This window comes from Monocercomonoides exilis (assembly GCF_001643675.1).
Source record: "Monocercomonoides exilis strain PA203 chromosome Unknown scaffold6-2077815, whole genome shotgun sequence".
Taxonomy (NCBI): domain Eukaryota; phylum Preaxostyla; order Oxymonadida; family Polymastigidae; genus Monocercomonoides; species Monocercomonoides exilis.
This window is the reverse complement of record NW_027150551.1, coordinates 1180234-1200966: the sequence shown is the minus strand read 5'-3', so window position 1 is coordinate 1200966 and position 20733 is coordinate 1180234. Positions and strand designations below refer to the sequence as shown.

General features: G+C 38.6%; 4 protein-coding genes across 4 annotated transcripts; 2 read left to right on the top strand and 2 right to left on the bottom strand.

Annotated features, from left to right (window-relative positions):
• Positions 1–10: 10 nt before the first annotated feature.
• Positions 11–8257, bottom strand: MONOS_2207 (uncharacterized protein). The gene is made up of 2 exons (XM_067872114.1): positions 8122–8257; positions 11–8053 (listed from the first exon to the last, which is right to left on the bottom strand). Exons 1-2 carry the CDS (start codon positions 8242–8244, stop codon positions 452–454), a joined length of 7725 nt encoding a protein of 2574 aa, XP_067733886.1. The 5' UTR covers positions 8245–8257; the 3' UTR covers positions 11–451.
• A 99-nt stretch (positions 8258–8356) lies between these two features.
• Positions 8357–12018, top strand: MONOS_2206 (putative DNA mismatch repair protein MSH4; the record flags this gene model as incomplete). Its single annotated transcript, XM_067872113.1, has 10 exons — positions 8357–8557; positions 8602–8715; positions 8765–8876; positions 8922–9392; positions 9464–9744; positions 9892–10028; positions 10164–10538; positions 10636–10763; positions 10859–11007; positions 11137–12018. The coding sequence occupies 10 exons, from the start codon at positions 8357–8359 to the stop codon at positions 12016–12018; spliced, it is 2850 nt and encodes a 949-aa protein (XP_067733885.1).
• A 2755-nt stretch (positions 12019–14773) lies between these two features.
• Positions 14774–18071, bottom strand: MONOS_2205 (putative Integrator complex subunit 11). The gene has a single exon (XM_067872112.1). It carries the CDS (start codon positions 18048–18050, stop codon positions 15132–15134), a length of 2919 nt encoding a protein of 972 aa, XP_067733884.1. The 5' UTR covers positions 18051–18071; the 3' UTR covers positions 14774–15131.
• A 107-nt stretch (positions 18072–18178) lies between these two features.
• Positions 18179–20674, top strand: MONOS_2204 (putative medium-chain acyl-[acyl-carrier-protein] hydrolase). Its single transcript, XM_067872111.1, has 5 exons — positions 18179–18334; positions 18397–18484; positions 18533–18814; positions 18868–18981; positions 19066–20674. Exons 1-5 carry the CDS (start codon positions 18222–18224, stop codon positions 19459–19461), a joined length of 993 nt encoding a protein of 330 aa, XP_067733883.1. The 5' UTR covers positions 18179–18221; the 3' UTR covers positions 19462–20674.
• Positions 20675–20733: the final 59 nt, after the last annotated feature.

Sequence of the window (20733 nt, the reverse complement as noted above, 5' to 3'; positions counted from 1 at the left end):
GGACACAAAAACTTCAATACGAAAACAATTATAAGAATTGCTTTTGAACGATGCTGTTGTGAAAAATTATTGCTTTGAAGGCATAAACGAAAATAGTTATGTGATTGAAAAGATAAATGAAAGAAAATGTTTGTTCTGAAAATACATAACATTCACTAATGTGTGAAATCACAGAACAGAAATAAGAAATATTCTGTGTCTATGCACAATAAAAAACAAAGACGATCATACAAGAAACATAAAGAATTATCGAAAATATTCATAAGCGATGAAACAAAAAGCGAAAAATATACATCTATCTATAGAACAAAATCCACATGTGAATTCAAGAATTCGTGAAGAATAGAGGCTAAATATTATTGAAGTGCTTAAATACTAAGGCATTTTTCATGAAATGCAGCGCACGTGAAATGTTTGAAAGGAACTTTCAACGCAACTAATCTTGATAATCTCAATCTTTACCAGATTCGTCACTATTTCCTTCCATTGCTCGACCTTCTGCACTCTGCTCGACTTCTGAATTATCCGCCTTCATCCCTCTGATATCCCCCACAATCATTGACGAGAGATTTTCATCAAAATGCTCCTCGTCGTTGACTGAATCCTCTGCCACATTTTGATATCGAGTGAACATTTGATCATCGACAGTGAAATGCTTGTCAAATATTCGAACAAGGGACCTTTTGGATGCCATCAGTATCGCATCGTTCCAAGACTGCATTTGCTCGTAAAGCACTGATAATCTTTGCCTGATCAGAAGATGCTCTCTTTTGTGCGCTTCAAGTTCGTCATCACTCAAAATCTCTGCTTCAAGCATGTCATTTTCTTCGCTGTCAAATATATTCTTGCAAAGATGAAGAAGAGACTGATGTGCTTGCATTATGATTGAAATGCTTTCCCCTTCTTTAATGCTTTGAACAACTGTCTGTGCAGCTTCCATGATTTTCTCGTGGTTTGTATCCCATTTCACAAGTCCTGTTTGCATAGCTGGCATCAGCTTCATCTCTTTCTCTTCGTTGGTTGTTGGTAAGAGATCTTTGAGTCGATCTGTGTTTCGATGGAGCTTCATTGCAGAGCCTCGGAGTGGAATAACAATAAACAGAAACCAGCCAAATGAGAACACTGCAAAGATGACTATAACAATGGTCAATGTGTTATTAAAGTTTTTGACAAAGTCAACGCCCTGCTCATACAAAATATCTGTGATTACATCATTTCCTTGTGTAAGATCATTCTTCAAAGCCGAGTTGATAAACTTGAAATATGAACAGTTTGCATCAATTGGCAACGGAAATTCATTCATGTCATAGAATTGTATATAGTCAATATACAGACGCATTCTCGCCAGCAGCGACTCTACACCGAAATAATCGCCTTCAATGCCAAATATCCTCTCGCTCACAGGTTCTGTGCTGCATCGTGTGCTGTCTTCCAGAAAGCAGGAGCCTGTGCGTAGCAGCGTGTCAGCATTCATTTGGGTCGATGCGTGGTGTGTTGAGACTGTATCGAAGAGACTGTCTCCTGATTTGGAGTCTGCAGATTCGCCGTAGTGCACCGCCATTACCAGCGTCTGGAAGTAGTCTGACGAATCAGCCATCAGCTGCTTCAGCATCTCTCTGTCGGATGTGACGTGCGTCTCGTTCCTCCACACTGGATTTGTTGAACGGGTGAAATTGACATTTTCAATAGCTGAGATGTCAGCTGCGTAAATGTGTACCATGCGAATGAAGAAGTAGCGGATTGTGGAGAGAACAGCAGAGCGCATTCCAGAGATCATCAAGGTGTCAGGATAAGCATCGTGAGATGTGGCTATGACTAGTGCAACTATTAAGACCACTGAACCAAGAACAATGAACAGAAGCGCAGAAATTATGAACTTCACTCGCATTGCTCGTGTGAACGGAGAAGGAAATTCCTTGTAAAATACTGCCAGTTTTTCAATCTCTGCATTCAATTTTTCTTCCCACTTGTGATCGTCAAAAGCATTGCGGATGAGATCTGACTTATGAGCGTCTTCATCTTCTTCGTCTTCATCTTCATGGCGGCCTAAATAAACAGGTTCTGATGGATTGATAAGCGGATCAGTGGACTTCGCAGAAGACAGATGGTGCAAATTTTCATTCATCGCAGTGGATGTCTTTGCAGACTCTTCTTCAATCTTTTCTGAAACTGTCTGCATTGTCATTTGAGGCGCCTGAACCTGGGGAGGATTAAACGATGTGTTTGGATATTGCATAGGTATCATTGGAAATCCAGAAGTAGCTGGCGAGCCAAACATAGGAGAAGCTGAAGGAACATATGCTGACATATTCTGATGTGAATGAAGCGAGCCTTCAAAAGAATGTGGTGAATTTTCAGTCGAAATGTGATGCCTTTCCGTCGAATGAACATCGGAATGGTAGTGCTTTGATCTTTTCTTTGATCTCCTTTTGTCTATTTTCCCGTTGTTCTGTTGGATCGGAGATAGAAGTGGACGAGAAGAAGAAGAGTTAGCAGCCGAGGAAATGATACTGCTCGGAGTTGGACTGATAGACTGAAGAGGAGGTATTGGAGAAGGCATAAAGTTGGAGGCTGGTGGGCTCCAGTGTGGTGATCCAGACATTGATGCACCCAGCGCTGGATTGATAGGAGATGTCATAAGTGGAGGGCTCATTTGAGGAATCATCCCAAAGCCCAGAGCAGCTTCCTGCATCTGCAACTGCTGGATCTGCTGCAGCTGTTGCTGCTGCTGCAATTGAAGTTGGAGCTGCTGGATTTGCTGCTGCTGGAGGATCAGCGTCAGAGTGGGGGAGGGCGATTTTGCACTGAGCCGATCTGTCTGAGATGCGTCTGCATGAGAAGAGTGAAGTGATTCTGAGTGTGGGTGTGTGGGAGTTGCCTTTGAAGTGTTTGGAGTGTTGCCTTGTGACGAAGCGCTGTCAACTTTCTGTCTCCTCTTTCTTTCTTCTTTATGAGAAGATTTCTTTTCCTTTGTTTTTTGACTCTTTTGTGTATGTTTAGACTCTTCAGATGTCTCGTTTGGCACTGGCGAATGGCTGCTTGTTGGATCTGCAGTCCACGGCCTCTGTGTCTGGTGAGGAAGCGCTCCTGGTCCCATCATAACAGAGTCATCACCAGAGCTGTCGAGTCTGGAAAGAGGATGCTGGTGGCTGCCTGCTTCGTTTCCGGTATTTCCTCCTCCGTCTGTTTGATGCGTGTTGTGAGGAGACCCGCCACGTGATCCAGTGGTCATTCCGCTTCCGCCTTCAGAAATGCCAGAGGGAATAACAGACAGAACTGTATCGTATTGAGGCGTGGTCTCAGAGCGATAGAAAGGATGCTTGCGATTGTTGTCGTGATTGCTATCTGAATCAATCGTATTTGACGACTTTTGCATTGCAGAATCTCCACATTCATTGTTACTTTCATAGTCATCCATATCTTCATTCTTAGAGCCATCGTAATGATTGTCTTTGCTGTATTCATTTTTTCTCTCGCTTTCTTGCTCGCTTTTCGAGTCAGATGCGTTTCCTGCTTCTGAGTCTTCGTTGCCGTCTTCTTCTTTTTCAACGTCTTCTTCTTCAATGTCTGTTTCAGTAACAGTGCGAGATGCACCTTTGCCTTTGTTTTGTTTGTCATCAGAGAAATCTGGAAGATCAGAAACTGAAATGTATTGCGGCTCTTCTTCTTCATTTTGCTGTGATTCGTAGTTAGCTGATTCTGCATCTTGAGCATCTGAAGAATCATATACATCGTTCTCTGTTTCTTTCTCTTCTTTCCCTTCTTCTGAGAACGAATGCTGCTGCTCTGAAGAACTTTCCAGTTTATTTTTATCTTCTTCATCGTAGTCATCTTCTGTTCCTCTTTCGTCATACTCGTTATTGCTTTCATTTGCTCTGCTGTCTCTTCCTTCATTATGATCTTCCCCTGTTTCATCTTCCTCATCTCCTGATTCAGAATAATGCTCCCCTGCTCCTGTCGAAGAATGTGGCGTGTGGGTATCTTGGTCAGATTCTTCAATCGAACTGTGTGATAAATAACCTTTTGAGGAATGAGACGTTTGCTGCTGTATTGATGATGACTGAGACAGCGATGAAGTAACAATTCGATCACTTTGACGTTCTGATTCTCGCAAATCTGCTGTTTTATTTTGCATGCGCATTCGTTCTTCAGCTTCGCGTTTTCTATTCAAAGCTTCGTAGTTCTTGAGATTTTCTGATTCAGCTTGTGCTATTTTCATGTTATTACTTCCAGTGTTACGCGCATAAATCGCCTCTCCTCCCTTGTTTCCTCCATCAGCTCCAGAACGAACTGTGCTTTGCGTCAGCGAGAATATCTTTCGTAGTGGACGAAACTGGCCTTGGTTGTGTGAAAGTGCAGATGAATGCAAATCCTTTGTCGACAACGAGTGTTCGGCTCCTCTGTGAAAAGAAGCAGGCCCTTCGTCTTCTGAATGTGCCCTGTGGATTGCCGAAGATGCGTGCAACAGATGAGAGTCTCTGAAGTTGTCTGCACGATGCCTCTGATTGTTGGCAGGCGCTGTCAGTTCATCATTCAAATGCGTTTTGTATTCAATTGCATTTGGACGCTTAATTTTCGAAGCATCGCTGCTTTCTTCATCTTCTCCTTCTCCTTCGACTCTATTGCCCGATTCACTGTCAGTGTAACTACCACTTCTCTTTCTCATTCCTTCATTTATTCTTTGATTCAGTCCTTCTTTCCTTCTGGTGTTTGGAATCGAACGCGGAGGTAGAGATCCCTCGTCCATCGAATCCTGCCTTTTCCTTCTGCTCTCTTCTTTGCTATTTGTGCTGGTTATTCGATTCTGAACTGTTTGTGCCTGAAGAGTTGCGTTCGATGCAGACAGCATGCTCTCTGTTCTACCCTGCACCTCAGTGAATGTTTGCATTTGCTGCTGTCCGGAAAAAGAGACTGAAAAGGGAACATGGCTGTGACTAAGTGAGTCACTGTGATGTTGTTTTGATCCATCGGTCGAGTCATTTCCTCCGCCTGTCCCCGAATCAGAGCCAACGCTGCCTCCACCGCTCAGCATCCCATCTGACCCAAGCGTCATCATTTGTGCTGTTTCATCTCCTCCTGACTTCGAATCTGATTCTTCGTCAAGCTCTCTGTCGTTCTGCACGAGAAACCGGATGATTGTCTGCATCTTCATCTTCGGCGTCTCCACCAGCTGGATCATCGCCATGTAGCGTGCCTTTGTGATTTTCCTCACCATGTTCACAAACAGGATCGTCAGAAGCAGAGCACACACAAGTGAGATTCCCATCACCGCACATATCACAGTCGATAGTGCAGTGTTGAAGATCTTGTTCGTGTCGTCAGCGTATTTCTTCATCGCCAGTTTTTCTGCATCGATCACAGGAACAAGCGAGTTGAAGATGATTGTGATGAGGTGCTCGCCAAACTGCCTCACTTCGCTCTTCGGCTCTGCAACAGTGCCGAGCAGCCTGACATTCTGCGTCAGATACGCAATCGACGAAAGCAGCGACTGCGACTGCTCAATCATTTTGATGATCTTGTTGGTGGTCTCATTGAACGAGATGATGTAAAAGGGGATGCTGACTTCCTCCCACACGTCTGTGTTCTTTGTGTTTGAATACGTGCTCTGTATCTTCAGTGCTGTGTCCTCTGCCTTTGAGCGCATGCTGCGCTGCAGCTCTGAGAGAGTGTCGATTGTGAGTGTGGGGTCTTCGTTCCGCTGCCAGTCGTAGTCTCTGTCGTGCACAAGCATCTGCATCGAGTCGACGGCAAAGAGCGCTGTCGAAGAGCAGATTGTGCACATCGAGCGGAGGTTGTGCAATGAAACGATGTATTTGTCGGTGTCGTGCACAAAGACGGAGAGAAACGTCACCAGCACAATCACATACACCAAGTACACTATTGCAATCATCGCAGTGATGAAGATATCGTGTGTTCTGTTAAGTGCTTTCCCAGATACAACAAAGTCAGAAAACTGCGAAGACAGTGTGTTTTTCTTCTTTTTCTTTGCTTTTTTCTTCATCCCCCTTCTTCTCTCTCTTTCTTTCCTCTCTCCTTCCTTCTGTGCAACACCCCCAGAAATCATTGCTGCCATTTGGTTCACTGGCATCGAAGGCGAAGACACAAGTTCTGGGTGTCTGCCTTCACTTCCTGGCTGGATGGCGCCCGCATTCACATGCATTCCTCCTTGTGTGCCTGCCTGTGTGATTTGAAATGGTGTTGTGGACTGAGCTAAGGAAGAATCCACCAATAAAGGAAGTGTCATTGATGCTGTCATCATCCCGATCTGAGTCGAAGTCGCTGAATCTTCTTCCAGCTGGTCTGCCTGCGCAAATATAATTTCGGCGGTATCTTCCTCGTGATAGATATCCAGCAGCAGCTGCCCGTACATCCGAAGAATCTGCACATTATGCGGTTGCGCCCTCAGCAGCTCTTCAAAACCCTGTCTTGCTTGTTCCTCAGAGTCAACAATGCGAGTGAGCTGCGATGGAATGACTGAGAAGTTTGGGTGCTGCAGTGTCATGTTCTCCCAGAACTCTCTCAGTGTAACTTTTGCTTCCTCATGTAGCTCCTCTGAGTGCGTCAGGATGCTCTTGAAGATGATGGACGTCAGCTCTGTTCCGCTTCCGCTGGAGCCGCCTTCATTGTTTCCTCGCCCGGCCTCTTTCTCTTTGCAGGTGAGAATAAACTTCATCGCAAACGGAGGCGACAGCAGGCGCAGCTGGCGGAACGTGACGCTGGACTTCATCGGGTTCTTCATGAAGTAGAAGAGGAAACAGGCATAGTCGAAGTGGAGGCGGGGCGAGCTGCGGTGTCTGTGCAAGCCTTGCTGGTACACATAGTCTGCATACAGCATCATCTGTGGCGTTCGAAATGAACGTTCCTGAAGGAAGCGCAGAGATGGCTCGACTTGGTGTGCGTGTTTCAGCTTGGGAAGTGTTTGAGGCAAAAGAGAAGAGGAAGACAAAGATGATGATAAGGAAGACGACGAAGAAGAATTCAAATTAACAGGAGAGAAAGAAGGCGATGGGCCTGCTGATTGGCCATACTGCGGCAGTACGATTGCGCGGGGCGACGATAGGTTACTCTTCAGAGGAGGGTCAATCTGGCTCACATCCACCAGTGGATGCCCGTCTTTGCTGAGAAGCCACATCTTCTTTTTTTTGAACCGCAAAAGCCAGCATAGAAAGATAGTTGTGCCAATACTGATCACAATGCCGGCAAAGAAGACAAATGGAAACACGTAGCCAGGATTGATTGCATTCTGTTCTTTCATTATGCGCTCGAGAAGATGTGCAAGTTCGTTCCAGAGACGCATACCGCCAAACATTGAATATCTAACGACAATTAAAGCATTGCTCATATATGAGTAAAAAGGTTGGTCGTCCAAAGCACATAATATCAAGTAGATAGAAATCGCGACGGTTATAAATCCTCTCCAGAAATACCATCCATGTAGCATTCGCATCACAAATACTAAAACGCATTGAAGAATTACTTCTAACCCACTGAATGAGCCTGAAGAACATGAAAATAGTCCACCATTCTTGGGATTGTGTTTGAAAATAAATATATGATATGCAAGCACCATCATCACGAGCATAATGAGTGTAATTACTGCACAAATAAAAGAAGATATCTGAAGTGCGTTTGATTTGAAGCAGTCAATATGACCCGCACGGGTTATGTAGCCTCCATTATTTGAGTAGCAATCAAATGTTGAAATGGAAAACTCTAAAAATGGAATGTACATAAAATTACATATTCCGAAGAAAGATGCACGAAGAAATGCAAGAACCCACGGTTGTGCTCCAAAGAAGTTCTTGTAAAAAATTGAACAAATTGCCAGCAAGATGATAAGAAAGACTAATATGAATATTGCAGAGAATATAAGATAAGGAAAATTTTGTCCAAGTAATACAGGATACACGCTTCCATCAAAAAAGCCTGAATAATAAGTTCCAAGTGTAATATTATCTGTTGAAGCATCAACTTGATAAAATGATAATCCAACAAGTTGTAATGTCACCAGCAACCACATAACAAAGGGCCATATAGATCTCTGCTTCTTTTTCTTTATATTTTGAAAATAAAATTTGTAAATTATTTGCAAAAAATAATTTTTTATGAAATTGTTAATACCTGATCGTATAAAGGATAAAAGAGAGAGAAAATAAATTCCTCAAATGAGGTAACTTTTGTTTCTTTTTCAGTACTTAATAAATTCATATTTCGAAGAGAATAATTGTTTTTTTCATCAAACATCAAATGAAAAAAATAAAAATGGCATTTCAAACCCAATATAAAATATTATTGCAGGAATGAAAATAGAACGTTAAGTGTTGTATTTATTAGCTTATAAGGGCTAATATTTAATATGAAGAAAAATTCACAGGCATTTAATTCTTACATTGAGCAAGATTATTTAAGTACAACAACAGAAAATAACGAAAACAAATCTCAGACTCAGTCCGATGATTATTCTTTTTTAAATGAATTCACCAAAAAAGCAACAAGCCAGGATCAGCAAACTGATAACAAGAAATTTGTTGCAATCCTTGAAAATCGGACTCGTGAGGTATGACACAGCTTTACAAATAAAAATTTTTAAAGTTTTTTCAGATTGGACTTGCTTGTTTCAAATCAGATTTTGCTCACCTATCAATCTTGGAATATCCTGACAGTCAAACATATTCTTATACTGTTTTACATCTTTCCCAAATTGAGCCTTCGGCAGTTTGTCTTTCTTTTTTTTTTTCATTTTTTCATGAATTACAATTGACAGATCATTTTACCAGCAAATGCAATAAATCTTCCTCTTTCACTTCTTCTCCAAAGGATGTTTCCAGAAGCAATTGTTTCTCCGATGTCTCGAAAATTTTTTAATGATGTTGTTGGTTTGCTTAGATAATTCTTTTGATTTGATTTATATAAATATCTAGGAATGCACATGTTAAGTCAATTTACTGTAGATGATGCCAAAACATTAGAAGCGTATTCAGCTTCTCATTATCTTTCTTTTGGAGCTGCTGCTGCCATTTTAAAATACATTGAGATAAGAACGTCAATTGTGTTTTTTCCAAAATCCATAAAAATACATTTCATTGCTCCGGCTAGTCATATGCTTATGGATGGAAGGACAATTGATGTTCTTGAAGTCGTAAGGAGTCAAGGTAATGGGAACTGTGGGAATCGTAGAATGGATTGTGGTAGTTATTGGTCAGGGCACATCCAAGGAGATAGACCAAAAGAAGCTGCAACAAATAAGGGTAGTTTTCCAGGACAAAAACGATTAGGAAAAATAAGAAAGCTGGTTCCTTCTGAAGGATTATCTCTTTTTTCTTTTTTAAATCACACTGGAACTGCAATGGGATCTCGATTGTTAAGGTCATCTTTAATCCAGCCTTTAACAGGTAATTAAATTTGCTTTTGCTTGGAATTTGAAAATAGAAAACTTAATTAATGAATGATTGCTTTTAAACAGATCTCGACACAATAAATTCTCGACTAGACGCTGTTGGTGAGTTGTTGCAGTTTCCGCAAAGGATGACAACTTCTCCTTCAGAAACTCCATCTTCAACGCCTATCTCTGAGAGTTCAAAATCTTCGTCCACGTTTTCAAGCTGCTTTTCTTTTGATACATTACTTCCTTCAATCTCTGCTATTCTTTCAAAAATTCCAGATCTTGATCGGATTGTCTCACATTTTGTGTATCAACACAAAAAGGAGAATATGACATTGTTTCAGAGAGGAATACGTGCATTCGTGTGCAATTTATATTTAATTATCAATTCATTTAATATTCAATCTGTTAATTGATTTGCTTCTATTTATGCAATCATTTGCAAAATACTCTTAATTATGACTTTTATCTCTTGACTTTTTTGATTTATTGAAATGCATAATTAACAGATGCATTTGGATACAATACTTACATTGCTTCCTTCTTTGTGTGAGTTGCTAAAACCTTTTGAATCTTCTTTGATATGCAGCATTCGCGCAAATCTCTCTGCACCTTTCTTTCAGGAAATGAAAGAGAAAATTCAACAGTTTGATCAAATAATATTTCATTGTGAAGAACAATGTTGATTCAAAAATTTTTAAAACACAACTCAAACATTCAAATATTCATAACCCTTTTGCTTCATATTTCGAAACGTTTTCCTTTTTATCGTTAACAAAAGAATATTTGTTAGCTCAGCATTCCCAACCCGTGGTGCATGGAATGGAATTACACAACTTGCTGCTTTGATTCGCCCACAAGTGTCTTCTGTCATTGACGTTTCGCGTCAAGTAAATGAAGAGACAATGGAAGACTTGCGTTCTTTGCTGCTTTCGTATCAATCGGTTTATTCTCTTCCATCTCTCAGAATGCATTATGGTGCTAAGAGAGGGGTTTATCTGTCAGTCAGCAACGAAGATGTGAAAAATCTTCCCGCAATTTTCGAGCAAAGAGTGAAAATTGGTGCAAAGAGAACATCCTGTACGACAGAAGAAGTGGCGAGCTTGGGCGAAAGATGCAGAAGGAGCCTGAATGATATCATAATTCATAGTTACAAGTTTGATTTACATTCATTTGAATAAAAAGCTTATTGTTATTAATTTTAAATATCTGTTTTTTTCTGAAAATGTTTTCGCTATTGCTTTAATGTATAGAATTGTTAGGACATTAGAGGATGATGTTAGAGCTAATGTTGGTGTTTTGTATCGACTGACAGAGTCCATTGCATTATTGGATATGATTGTTTCCTTTGCCATTGTTGCATCAAGTTATCAAGGATATGGTATTTTGTTCATAATGTTATTTGAAGTTTATCAATCTTTTCTGTATAAATTTTCATTTTTTTCTATTCACTTTAACTTTTCTCAAATATTACAGTTCGTCCTGATTTAACATACGATGGCCCGATAGCTGTTAAGCAAGGACGTCATCCTTTGCGAGATATCATGCTTCAATCAGAGTATGTGCCAAACAACATCTTCATTACAGACACGCGCAGTATTCTCTTGCTTAGTGGAGCGAACATGGTTTGAATTTTATATTCAAAGTTTCTCTTTGGACTAGTTCAATTTTTTTCCAATATTTATTCTCTATTCATGTTTTGATCAAATGGATATAAATTGATAATATCATGATTTCCATTGCAAACGAATTAGAGTGGGAAAACTTCTATTCTTCATCTCATTTGTTCACTTTCTATTCTTGCACAGGTTGGCTCTTTTATTCCAGCTGATTTTGCTTCTCTTCGCGTATTTGATCACATTTTTGCTCATCTTGGAGAAAAAGAAGGAATAGAAAGCATCACAAGATCAAGTTATGGTGCAGTGGCTCGAAATCTGCTAGCTTCTTCTTCAATCCCTTCTTCTGCTTCTGCTTCTTCAAATTCTTATCGTTCTTCTTCTGCAAATTCGTCTTATCGTTCGTCTGGAAGCATCTCTTCCTACCTTCCTAATCCTTCAAGTCCAAGTTCTTTTCTCTCAGAAATGCGTGATATTGCATTTATTCTATCATCATATACATCCCGTTCGTTGATAGTTATTGATGAGCTTGGGAGAGCAACAAACGACAGAGAAGGGTTTGGGATTGCTTGGGCTGTGTTAGAAGAATTTGCAACAAAAGACGAAAAAGAGGTACGTGAAGAAAACGATAGAATGAGCAGCTTTAGTCAATTTGGCAAAAGTGTTAGAGATATTCCTGACTCGTCTGATTTATCTGTTGGGTCAACACCCCAGTCTTGTTTCTCATCGGCATCTATTAACCCCATTGTGCTATTCACGACTCATTATCCAGAATTAACGAATATAGAAAAGTATTATTCGAACATTGTTAATGTTCATATGGAAGCAATCAGACTTGAAGAATCTCATCCATCAACATCAAGTTGGAATCAATCTCATTTAAGTGACGGATCATCGGGCTTTGCAATCCAAACTCATTCTGGCGGTACTCAAACACCAATGAAGCTTAAGTTTACTTATCGTCTTGAATATGGCCCAGCTCAGTTTGCAGATTGCGGGATTGATGTATGTTTGAAATAATTTAGAAATTTTTAAATTTTATGAATAATTTTGATTTTTATTGGTGCTTTCAAATGAACTGTTCAAGGTGTTGACGATTACGATTTGAATTTTTAAATGTTGTTGCTTCAATTATAAATTTTTTCTTCTTTGTCGTTATCTGAATATAATTTTATATGTGTTCAAGATTGCTCGAATCGCTGGATTTCCTCGAAGCGTCATTGACAAATCTCTTCAAATCAAAGAGCGTCTTCTTAAAAAGAAAGTGGATGTTTGAATCTTTCATTTGTAATTCTTTTTAACTCATTTTTTTCCCCAATTTTATTCTGTAATTATTCATCAAAAAATTGTTGACTTTTAATAACAACTGCGCATTGCTAATTCAGTCTCAAGCAGATAATTCCAATCAGTCGCTAGCTGTAGAGCTGGGAGAGAGAATTCTTCTTCTTCAGCATTCTTCGCTGACAAAAAATGAGCTTAGAAGATATTTGATTGAACTTAAACGCCTGACGGGCACATTTAATGAATTAGTGAAAAAGGATCAAAAGGAAAGTGCAACTGATACTCCAGTTAAAACAGAGGAATGCTCTGATAGTATTATTTCACAGAATGCGCAGAAAGAAAAGAATTCTTCGTCCACATCTGCTTCATTACATCAAGAACATAAAGTTTCACATCCTCAGTCATCTTCAGTTTCTGCTTCTGCTTCTGCTTCCTCGTCTCATCCTTCTGAAATCACATCCTCGTCAGCAACAACTGTGCATACAAATCAGCTTCAAAGATCTGTTTTTGCTCCTCGTCTTCAGCGCCCAGAATTTCTGACGAGACCTCAGGAAATCCATTTGATAGGAAGATCTCAACTAGCACAAGCAAAAGCAACGGAATTAATAACTTCTTCAAAATCAATCTTCTCTTCTCATTCATTTTCTGTGTCAAGCAGTGGTATTCAAACAGAAACCGATGCTAATAATTATTCAAACACAGAGATTCATTCACCACCAATTAGCCCACTAAGTCCGCTTTCCGTCACTTTCACTCCTTCATCTCCAGCTTTAAGATTGTCATCTCCAACAGAAAATGAGCATTTCTCTTTGAGTCAAACTGTTGAAGAATCGCAGCACGGCGCGAACAAACTCTCGGAGAAGGATGGAGAATCATCTAAATTAATGACTCCTGCTTGTTCAAAAGAAGAACCTGCGGAGCCAAGTATCGTTTCAAATCCAACAAATATGCAAGCAGAAGAATTAGACATATTTTCGTCAGTCAAAAGCTCCTCAATTCGTTCTGTATCGTCAATTTCATTGCCTCATCCTTCTCCAATCCGCTTGAGCCTGCCAGCAGAATCCGTTGAAATTCACATTTCTCAGCCGCTCTTTGAGTCTTCTTCTTCTACTACTGCTTCTACTTCTGAGCCAGTTCAAGCAATTCTGCCAAAGCGACCGTCTTCTCTTGCTCCTTGTATTCGTTCGACACGTGTTCAAGAGAATCATCAAATGCAGTCAAATATCTCTCAAACTTCAGCTTCGGCCTCTCTTCGCAAGCCCATTTCGTTATTCAATCAGTCTGTTAATTCAACTTCTGAACTTGCAGATTCAGATCATCCTGCTAACTCTTTATCAAAGCAACAGACGGTTGCTGATCTGCATCCTGTTACAACACTTCTTGCGCAAATGCACAAAAACAAAGAGAATCAAATTCGTTCTTTAAAAGGAACGGTTATAAACAAGCATACTGCAAACGTTTCAAAAATCTCAACTTTACCTGCTTCTTCTCCTTCTTTAATCATTCAGCGTACTGAACTTTGTGCTATGTCTCCATCACAGCTTCCAGCATCTCCATCTGCAATCCCGAGTGATTCTTTTTCACCAGTTCATCTGGAAGAACATCCAGATCAATCTTCTTCGCTTTCTTCTTCTGTGTCTGCATCAACTACCTCCATGTCATCCCCTCCTATTGATTCATTATCATCAACTCCAAAACAAAGTGAAGAACGGACAGAGCAATATGCTGTCTATGTAGTGCGACTCAGCACAGATGCTACTGCAGAAGCTTTGAATGTTCAAAACGAGCAAAAATCATCAGATAAAATAGAATCAGCAAAATCTCAAAGTGAGATATCTGACATTCCAATATCATCTTCACTTGAAACGTTTTACAAACCAGAAGAAGCAAATAGTGAAAAGCAAGATCAATTCGAAGCTGATGGCTTAATCTATGTCAAACAAGCAATTCCAACTGTTAATGCAAATTCAATTGCAATTGAGATAACTAATTCTCAGTCAAGAAATGATGAATTGGTACAAAATGAAGGGAGAGAAGTGATTGAAATTGAGAACATAGTTGAACCTTCACATAATCAGTCAGAGGTTAATCTTACAGATTCAACGTCTGTTGCAGCATCTACATCTGTTGATGATAAGAAAGACGATTTGTTTGAACAACAGAATGTGTTTGTGAGTGGAAATGGAATAATTTCAGAAGCAAAATCTTTATCTCAACAATTTCTTCAGCCTGAAGAATGAATGAGAAAACGAAGTTTAATGTTATCTTTATCAGTTGTATTCTTTTTCGCATGAGATTTGTGAAATGGGAAAGGTAATCTTTATTTTTTTAATGAAATTTCCTTTAATTGTTTCTATTTACTCACATCTTCATCAAAGGAAGAGACTCGTCATTCAAAGGCAAATCTTTTTTTTTTCTAAAAATTTGTTAGTGCTAAAAATTTTGGTCTGAAAAATCTTTCCTTTCGAATTAAAAAAAGGAGCATTTTTTCAACTTTGTTTTGGAAACAATCAATAAAATGTACTTTAGTAGATTCTAAAATTTGAAGAAAATATGATGAAACAAAAAACATTTGGATATTAATTAATAGTTTACATGAGACATTAAAAAGACGCAATCACATTTTCAATGAGACAATTCCATTTTAGTTGCAGCAAACTTTATTTCTTGGAAATCTTGCAAAAGTTCTCTGAAACAACCAGAATAAATTGCCGAAGATTGCTTATCATTTCACAATCCATAGACTTTTTTGCACATCTTTTGATGCTTTTGATGAAGTTGGTTGAAAAGAAATACTCTGTCAATCAAGCATATTTCAAAACTATTATGCATTACAGTAATCTTCAAATCTCTCAATCTGGTACTGACTTCTTTTTTCTCTCTGTTCCGTTCCTTTTCGCGCTGCTTCTATTTCTCCTTCTGTTATTCTTTTTCTCCGCAGCTCTTCCGAGATTGGAGTAGGACATAGACAGCTGAGATCTTCGTGCCAGAAATTGCGAGGGAGATCCAAGAAAGCCATGAGCCGTTCGCATTGCACGCCTTTTGATTGAATAAGATGCTGCTGAAGCGGATCGACGACTAGCAATGGATGAAGAGAAAGACGATGGAGATGGAGATGGAGATTGCGAATATAACGTCGGAGGAAACGTTGATGAATGCGGCTTCACTGGCTGCTTGGAAGCTTCAGAAAGCTGACGCAATGTATTTTGAAATGAAGTTTGCAAAAGCTCGTTGCACGAGGAAAGCGACAAAGGCGTGTGCTTGTGCGATGCACAGAATGAGTCAAATGAAGAAAGAAGTTGATTCGGGCAAAGTTTATCACACGAAAACGATTCAGTAGGATCTGCAGACGAAAAAAAGAATGGCCGAAAAGGACGTTCTTTGAGCTTATCGTTTGCAAATCTCGCAAACCGGGCTGCGACTGAACCAGAATTCGAACTATTTGTATCTTTCGCTTCGCCACTCTCCATCGTGGATATTTTGTTGTCTATTGCACTTCCTTTGTCTTCTTTCCCAGAATGTTCACTCGTCGACTCCTGAGAAAGAGCAAGGAACTCAGAAAAAAGAGAAACGTGCTTCGAAGATGACGACGACGACGAAGACAAAAACGAATCAGATGGAATTGAATCGATCTCTTTGATTTCTCCATCCTCTTCACACGTGTTCAAATCGTTGATCCAGATGCTTTCGTCATCTTCACCATCGCTAACTGTAACAGCTCCATCTTCTGTTTCTTCGCTTTTTGTTTCCTCTTCATCTTCGATCGTCTCAACATCAATTTCGCCTTCCTCTTTTTCATCAACTAAATTTAAAACAATCACGTTTTTTTCTTTTTCTTCGGTTTTATCCTCAATTTTTTGCTCCTCCTCGGTATTTGCTTTATCTTCTTCTTTTTCCTTCTTTGCTGAAGGTTCATCATTATCCATAATATCCGTTTTTTTGCTGTCTTCGTTTCCTTCTGTTTTGTCTTTTTGCTTCGTATCCTCTTTTTCTTCTGTGTTTATCACTAACTTTTCTCCATTTGAAGGGACGTAACACTTCACTCCGCATAAAGAAAGCATAATTTGTTGTGCAAACATCATTTTTTCTTTTTCGCCGTGCACCAAAACCACACACTTTGGCTCCGCTTCGTTAATTGCATCTATTATCCCGCCAGCATCCGCATGCGCTGAAAACGGAAATGATGCGACTCGGCAATTCACATCAAACGCTGATATATTCTCTGTCTTAATGTGTCTTATCCCTTTGAGCAGCGCATTTCCCACAGTGCCTTCGACACAGTAGCCCGGGATAAGAACAGCATTTGAGGCATCCCCGCCCCACGCTCGGAGCGCTTCTAGTGAAAGTCCTCCATTCAGCATTCCTGGTGAAGCAAACAGAACACAGGGGCCTTGCGTATATAGCATGTGCTGCTGGAAGGATGTGATGTGGGCAAAGGAAAACGGGCTAATGGCGGAAATTGAGAGCGTTGGTGAGTATGTTACTGGAAATAGGGTATAAGGCAAATCATTAAACTTATTTCGAGTCGAAAGCGCTTCTAACGCTGACGATGATGACGATAAAGGAAAAGAAGAAGAATGAGCCAAATTTTGATGTTGTTCAGTTTTTGCTTCGTTCAGAGATTCTTTTGAAGTGGTTGTATCAATTAAGTTTTCATCACAGATTTCAACATCTTCCTCATTCCATTCCACACATTCAATTTTTTCCTCCTTGTTTTTCTGTGTTTTGTGAATCATAATTGAATCAAAAGGTTCGATTTCATTTGAGGCCCTTCTAACTTCTGAAGTAATCATCTTCATAAGGTTTGTTCGGCTACGCTTTGCAGTTCCTTCATCTTTACCTTTTTGTACTCTTTCATTCATCCACCATCGATATCTCTCGTATGAAGCTAGTGCTTTGCCAGCCAATCCTCCTGTTGTCCACCAAACTGGAATTGTCATGCCCCTCCTGCTCCATTCATCTTCCAATAATAAGCACAACTCCTGTACTCGACCTAATGCAAAAGCTGGAATTAGCACTTTTCCACCATTCAATACTGTGGAAGTTACTGCTTCGACAAATAGTCGCTCTCTCTTTAACTTTGATCCTCGAATAGTCGTACAATATGTTGATTCACTGATCAACACAGATGGGCGGCATCGCGGAAGGTGTGCTCCGCGAAGATGTCCGTCGGAAGATGTATTAAAATCTCCCATGTAAAGTACAGAAGCATCTTCAACTTTTACAAGAAAAGATGCTGCTCCAAGGATATGCCCACAAAGATATGGAGTTATCTCAATTCCGTGATGGACGTATGTTTGTTTGTCGGATAAAGGAACTACTTTGTTAAGGCATGCGGTAATCATTTCCGCTGTGAACATTTGAGAAGATTGAAATTTCTGCTGTTCGTCTTCTTTTGCTGATTTGTTCCTTCTGTCGGTAGATACTTTTCTCAAATCTTCAAGAGTATGTTGAGCAATGGCTCTTGTGGGAAAAGTCATAAAAACAGGGCCATCAAATCCAACCATTTCTGTCAAATATGGAAGAGCTCCGATATGATCCAAATGAAAATGAGAAATTATACAGCAATCTATAATTCCTGTAAGAGGTTTTTTAAAGTCATAATAACTCTCAAAACGTGGAAAGCGCCGATCATCAGAAAAACCCATGTGAATACCACAGTCAAACATAATACGTTTTCCGCATAATTCCACAATAATGCAACTTCTTCCTACTTCGCATCCTGCTCCCAAAGGTGTTATGGAAATTTCATTTACGGAAGAAGGAACCATCAAACATTTGATATGATCAGTAAAATTTTGGGAAATTTTTGTAAATTTACTGAAAGAGTAATAAATACGCGGTAATTAAAAATTTTCCTTTTATACAACTCGGAGCAAGAACAAAACCATACTCAGTATTATATAGCATTTGGACTCAATCGGAGTTCTTGTTTTTCGTTAATGAGTCGTTTTTGTTTACGTTCTTTCCCGAAAAGGCAAAACGCTGTTGTGCCTTTTACGATTGAGCAATATAACTCGTATTTAATTGTACCTGAAAAGCGTCCGAATGCTGTGTATGATCAAATTTTTTTTCCAATATAATAAATGTTTCATATATATTTATAATTTATTCCAGTGTTCGCTTATTTTGCTTTCCGTTTGCAGGAGGCAATGCTAGTACTTACTCAGCAAAATGGTCAAGCGATCTTCCAAAATCAATTGAAGTTAGAAATTTATTATTTTTTCAATTTTTATTGTAGATATTTTTTTAGTATGTGGCTGTTCAATATCCTGGTAGGCAAGGTCGTTCGTCAGAACCATTCATTACTGATATGAAAGAGCTTGTGAGTCAAATAACTGATGCTCTTACTCCATTAATCAAAAAAGGCAACAAACCTTATTCGTTTTTTGCTCACAGCTTGGGAACACTTGTTGCATATGAGACTGCACTCGAAATTCGTCGAAGAAAACTTCCTATGCCGGAACAGCTTATTCTATCAGGAAGAGGTGCACCAGGAACGACTGATCCTTTTGGTAAACCAATTGATTGTGGAGTTTGAAGTGTTTATTTTTGTCACACATAAAGTGAATTTTTTTTTATATTTAGTTGCCCGATCGAGAATTTGCTGATCTGTGCGTATCTCGTTTTGGACCATCACCTGGTCTTATTGACCAACGCCTTTTTTCAGTTTCACTTCCTCCTCTCAGAGCAGACATGAAGGTTTGTTTAGCTATCAATGTTAAAGATGCAAACTATCTTCATGTTATCACTTTTAATTGTTCTTGATATGTTTGATTACGTTAGCTGTACTACTCATACACACCACTTCTTTCAGAAGACTCGACTCCTTCTTGTCCAATTCCATTGGAAAAGCCGCTTGCAGTTCCTGTGACTGTCTTTGGTGCGACAGGTGATCCTCTATCGCAACCGGAGATGCTCCAAACGTGGCAGAGGTTCTTCACCGACGAAGAAGATCCAGATGAAGATTCTGGCTCTGATTCAGAATCATCGGAGAGTGAGAGAAGGGACGATCTGTATGATGATGAAATGATGAAAAGAAAGAAAGAATTATTCTTTGAACGAATTGTCATAGATGAACCATTTCATCACTACTTGGAGCGACGTAATTTTAAAGAGGATTTCATGCGCTGTCTTTCTTCGCTTGTTGTACGTTCGATGGAAGAAGAAGTCTGGTGCTGAGCTAAAAAATGTTGTATAAAAGGCGTTTCTCTTCTTGATTTTTTTATTTTTTTTTATCCTTTTGACGGCTTTATCTTGAAAAATATTCAATTTTGGAGAGTCATTCTTTTAATGTCCACCTGTTTCTGAGTTTTATTGCGTGCTGTATGAACTCATTCTTGGTCGTGACATCTTTCCAAAATGTTCTTTTTCTTCTTTGAGAACTTTTATCATCTTTTTTTTTCCATGTAAAGCCAACTGTTCTTAACTTTCTATTCTTTTATAATTTTATTAAGTACATTTTTCTTTTTTTTCCATATTTTTTCTTATTTTTTGATTTATTCTCAGTTGTTGATGCTTTATATGTTTGTGATTATAGATTTTTGTTCATTGCAGTATAAGTGCTGTGAATAAAAATAAGAAGAGAAAGAAAATGGGGAAATTATTGCTGAAAGGTGATAATAATCCCTTTTTTCGTTTTTCTGTTCAAAAATTCTATTATTGTTATTTCATTTCATGTTTAGTTTTGTTGAAATCGTTTTTTTCTATTTTTTTTTTTTTTTTTAATTTTCTTAATCAAGTTTGGCTATTTTTTTTCTTCGATGTTTTTTGTTATTTTTATTTTTCTTTCATCTCCTTTATTAATTTTCATGAAACATTTATTGATTTATTGAGGGTTTTAACAGTTGTATTACTTTTGATTTTTTTTTTTTTTTAGTATTTTTTTACTTTATTTTTTTATATTTTTCAGATTTGAAAAGTTTTTGAAACTTGTGTGTACTTTGAAGCCTTCTGTAATTCTTTTCTTCTTCTAATCTTTACCTTTTTTCTAGAGCATTTTTTATTAAATAATATCTCAAATTTGTTCAACAAAAATAAAAAATGTTTTTCTATTTTATTATCTCTTGTTTTCTTAACTTTTTTTTCTTTTTTTTTCATTAATCTTATTCTGTTCTATTTTCATCTGTACTTTTTTTCATCTTTTTTTTGATGAATCGTCAATATCCATTAAATATTTAAAATGATTTTTTCTTTATTTTCTTTTCTTTTTTTTTTTAGCAATTTCTTTAGTTTGAGGGTGTTTCTAGTTATTTCATTTCATTCCTTTTTATTTCGTTTTTTTCATCTTTTTTTTTTTTTCCTCCCAATTATTCAGCACAAATTAACTCAATTTGTTGCTTTGTTTTTCTATCACATCCATTCGCAGTAATAGCAATACGTACACTTTTTTTTTTATATCAGACAATGTTTGTTGTTTTAAAATTCTTTTTTTATAATCATGTGGATAAAAAA

Excerpts from the sequence above, each read along its gene's own strand:
- MONOS_2205 (XM_067872112.1), bottom strand. The coding sequence starts at position 18,050 with ATGGTTCCTTCTTCCGTAAATGAAATTTCCATAACACCTTTGGGAGCA.
- MONOS_2204 (XM_067872111.1), top strand. The coding sequence starts at position 18,222 with ATGAGTCGTTTTTGTTTACGTTCTTTCCCGAAAAGGCAAAACGCTGTT. Across the intron at positions 18,485-18,532 it reads ATCTTCCAAAATCAATTGAA|TATGTGGCTGTTCAATATCC; the intron begins GTTAGAAATTTA and ends ATATTTTTTTAG. Across the intron at positions 18,815-18,867 it reads GTAAACCAATTGATTGTGGA|TTGCCCGATCGAGAATTTGC; the intron begins GTTTGAAGTGTT and ends TTTTATATTTAG.
- MONOS_2207 (XM_067872114.1), bottom strand. The coding sequence starts at position 8,244 with ATGTTTGATGAAAAAAACAATTATTCTCTTCGAAATATGAATTTATTA. Across the intron at positions 8,054-8,121 it reads TTTATCCTTTATACGATCAG|AAAAAGAAGCAGAGATCTAT; the intron begins GTATTAACAATT and ends CAAAATATAAAG.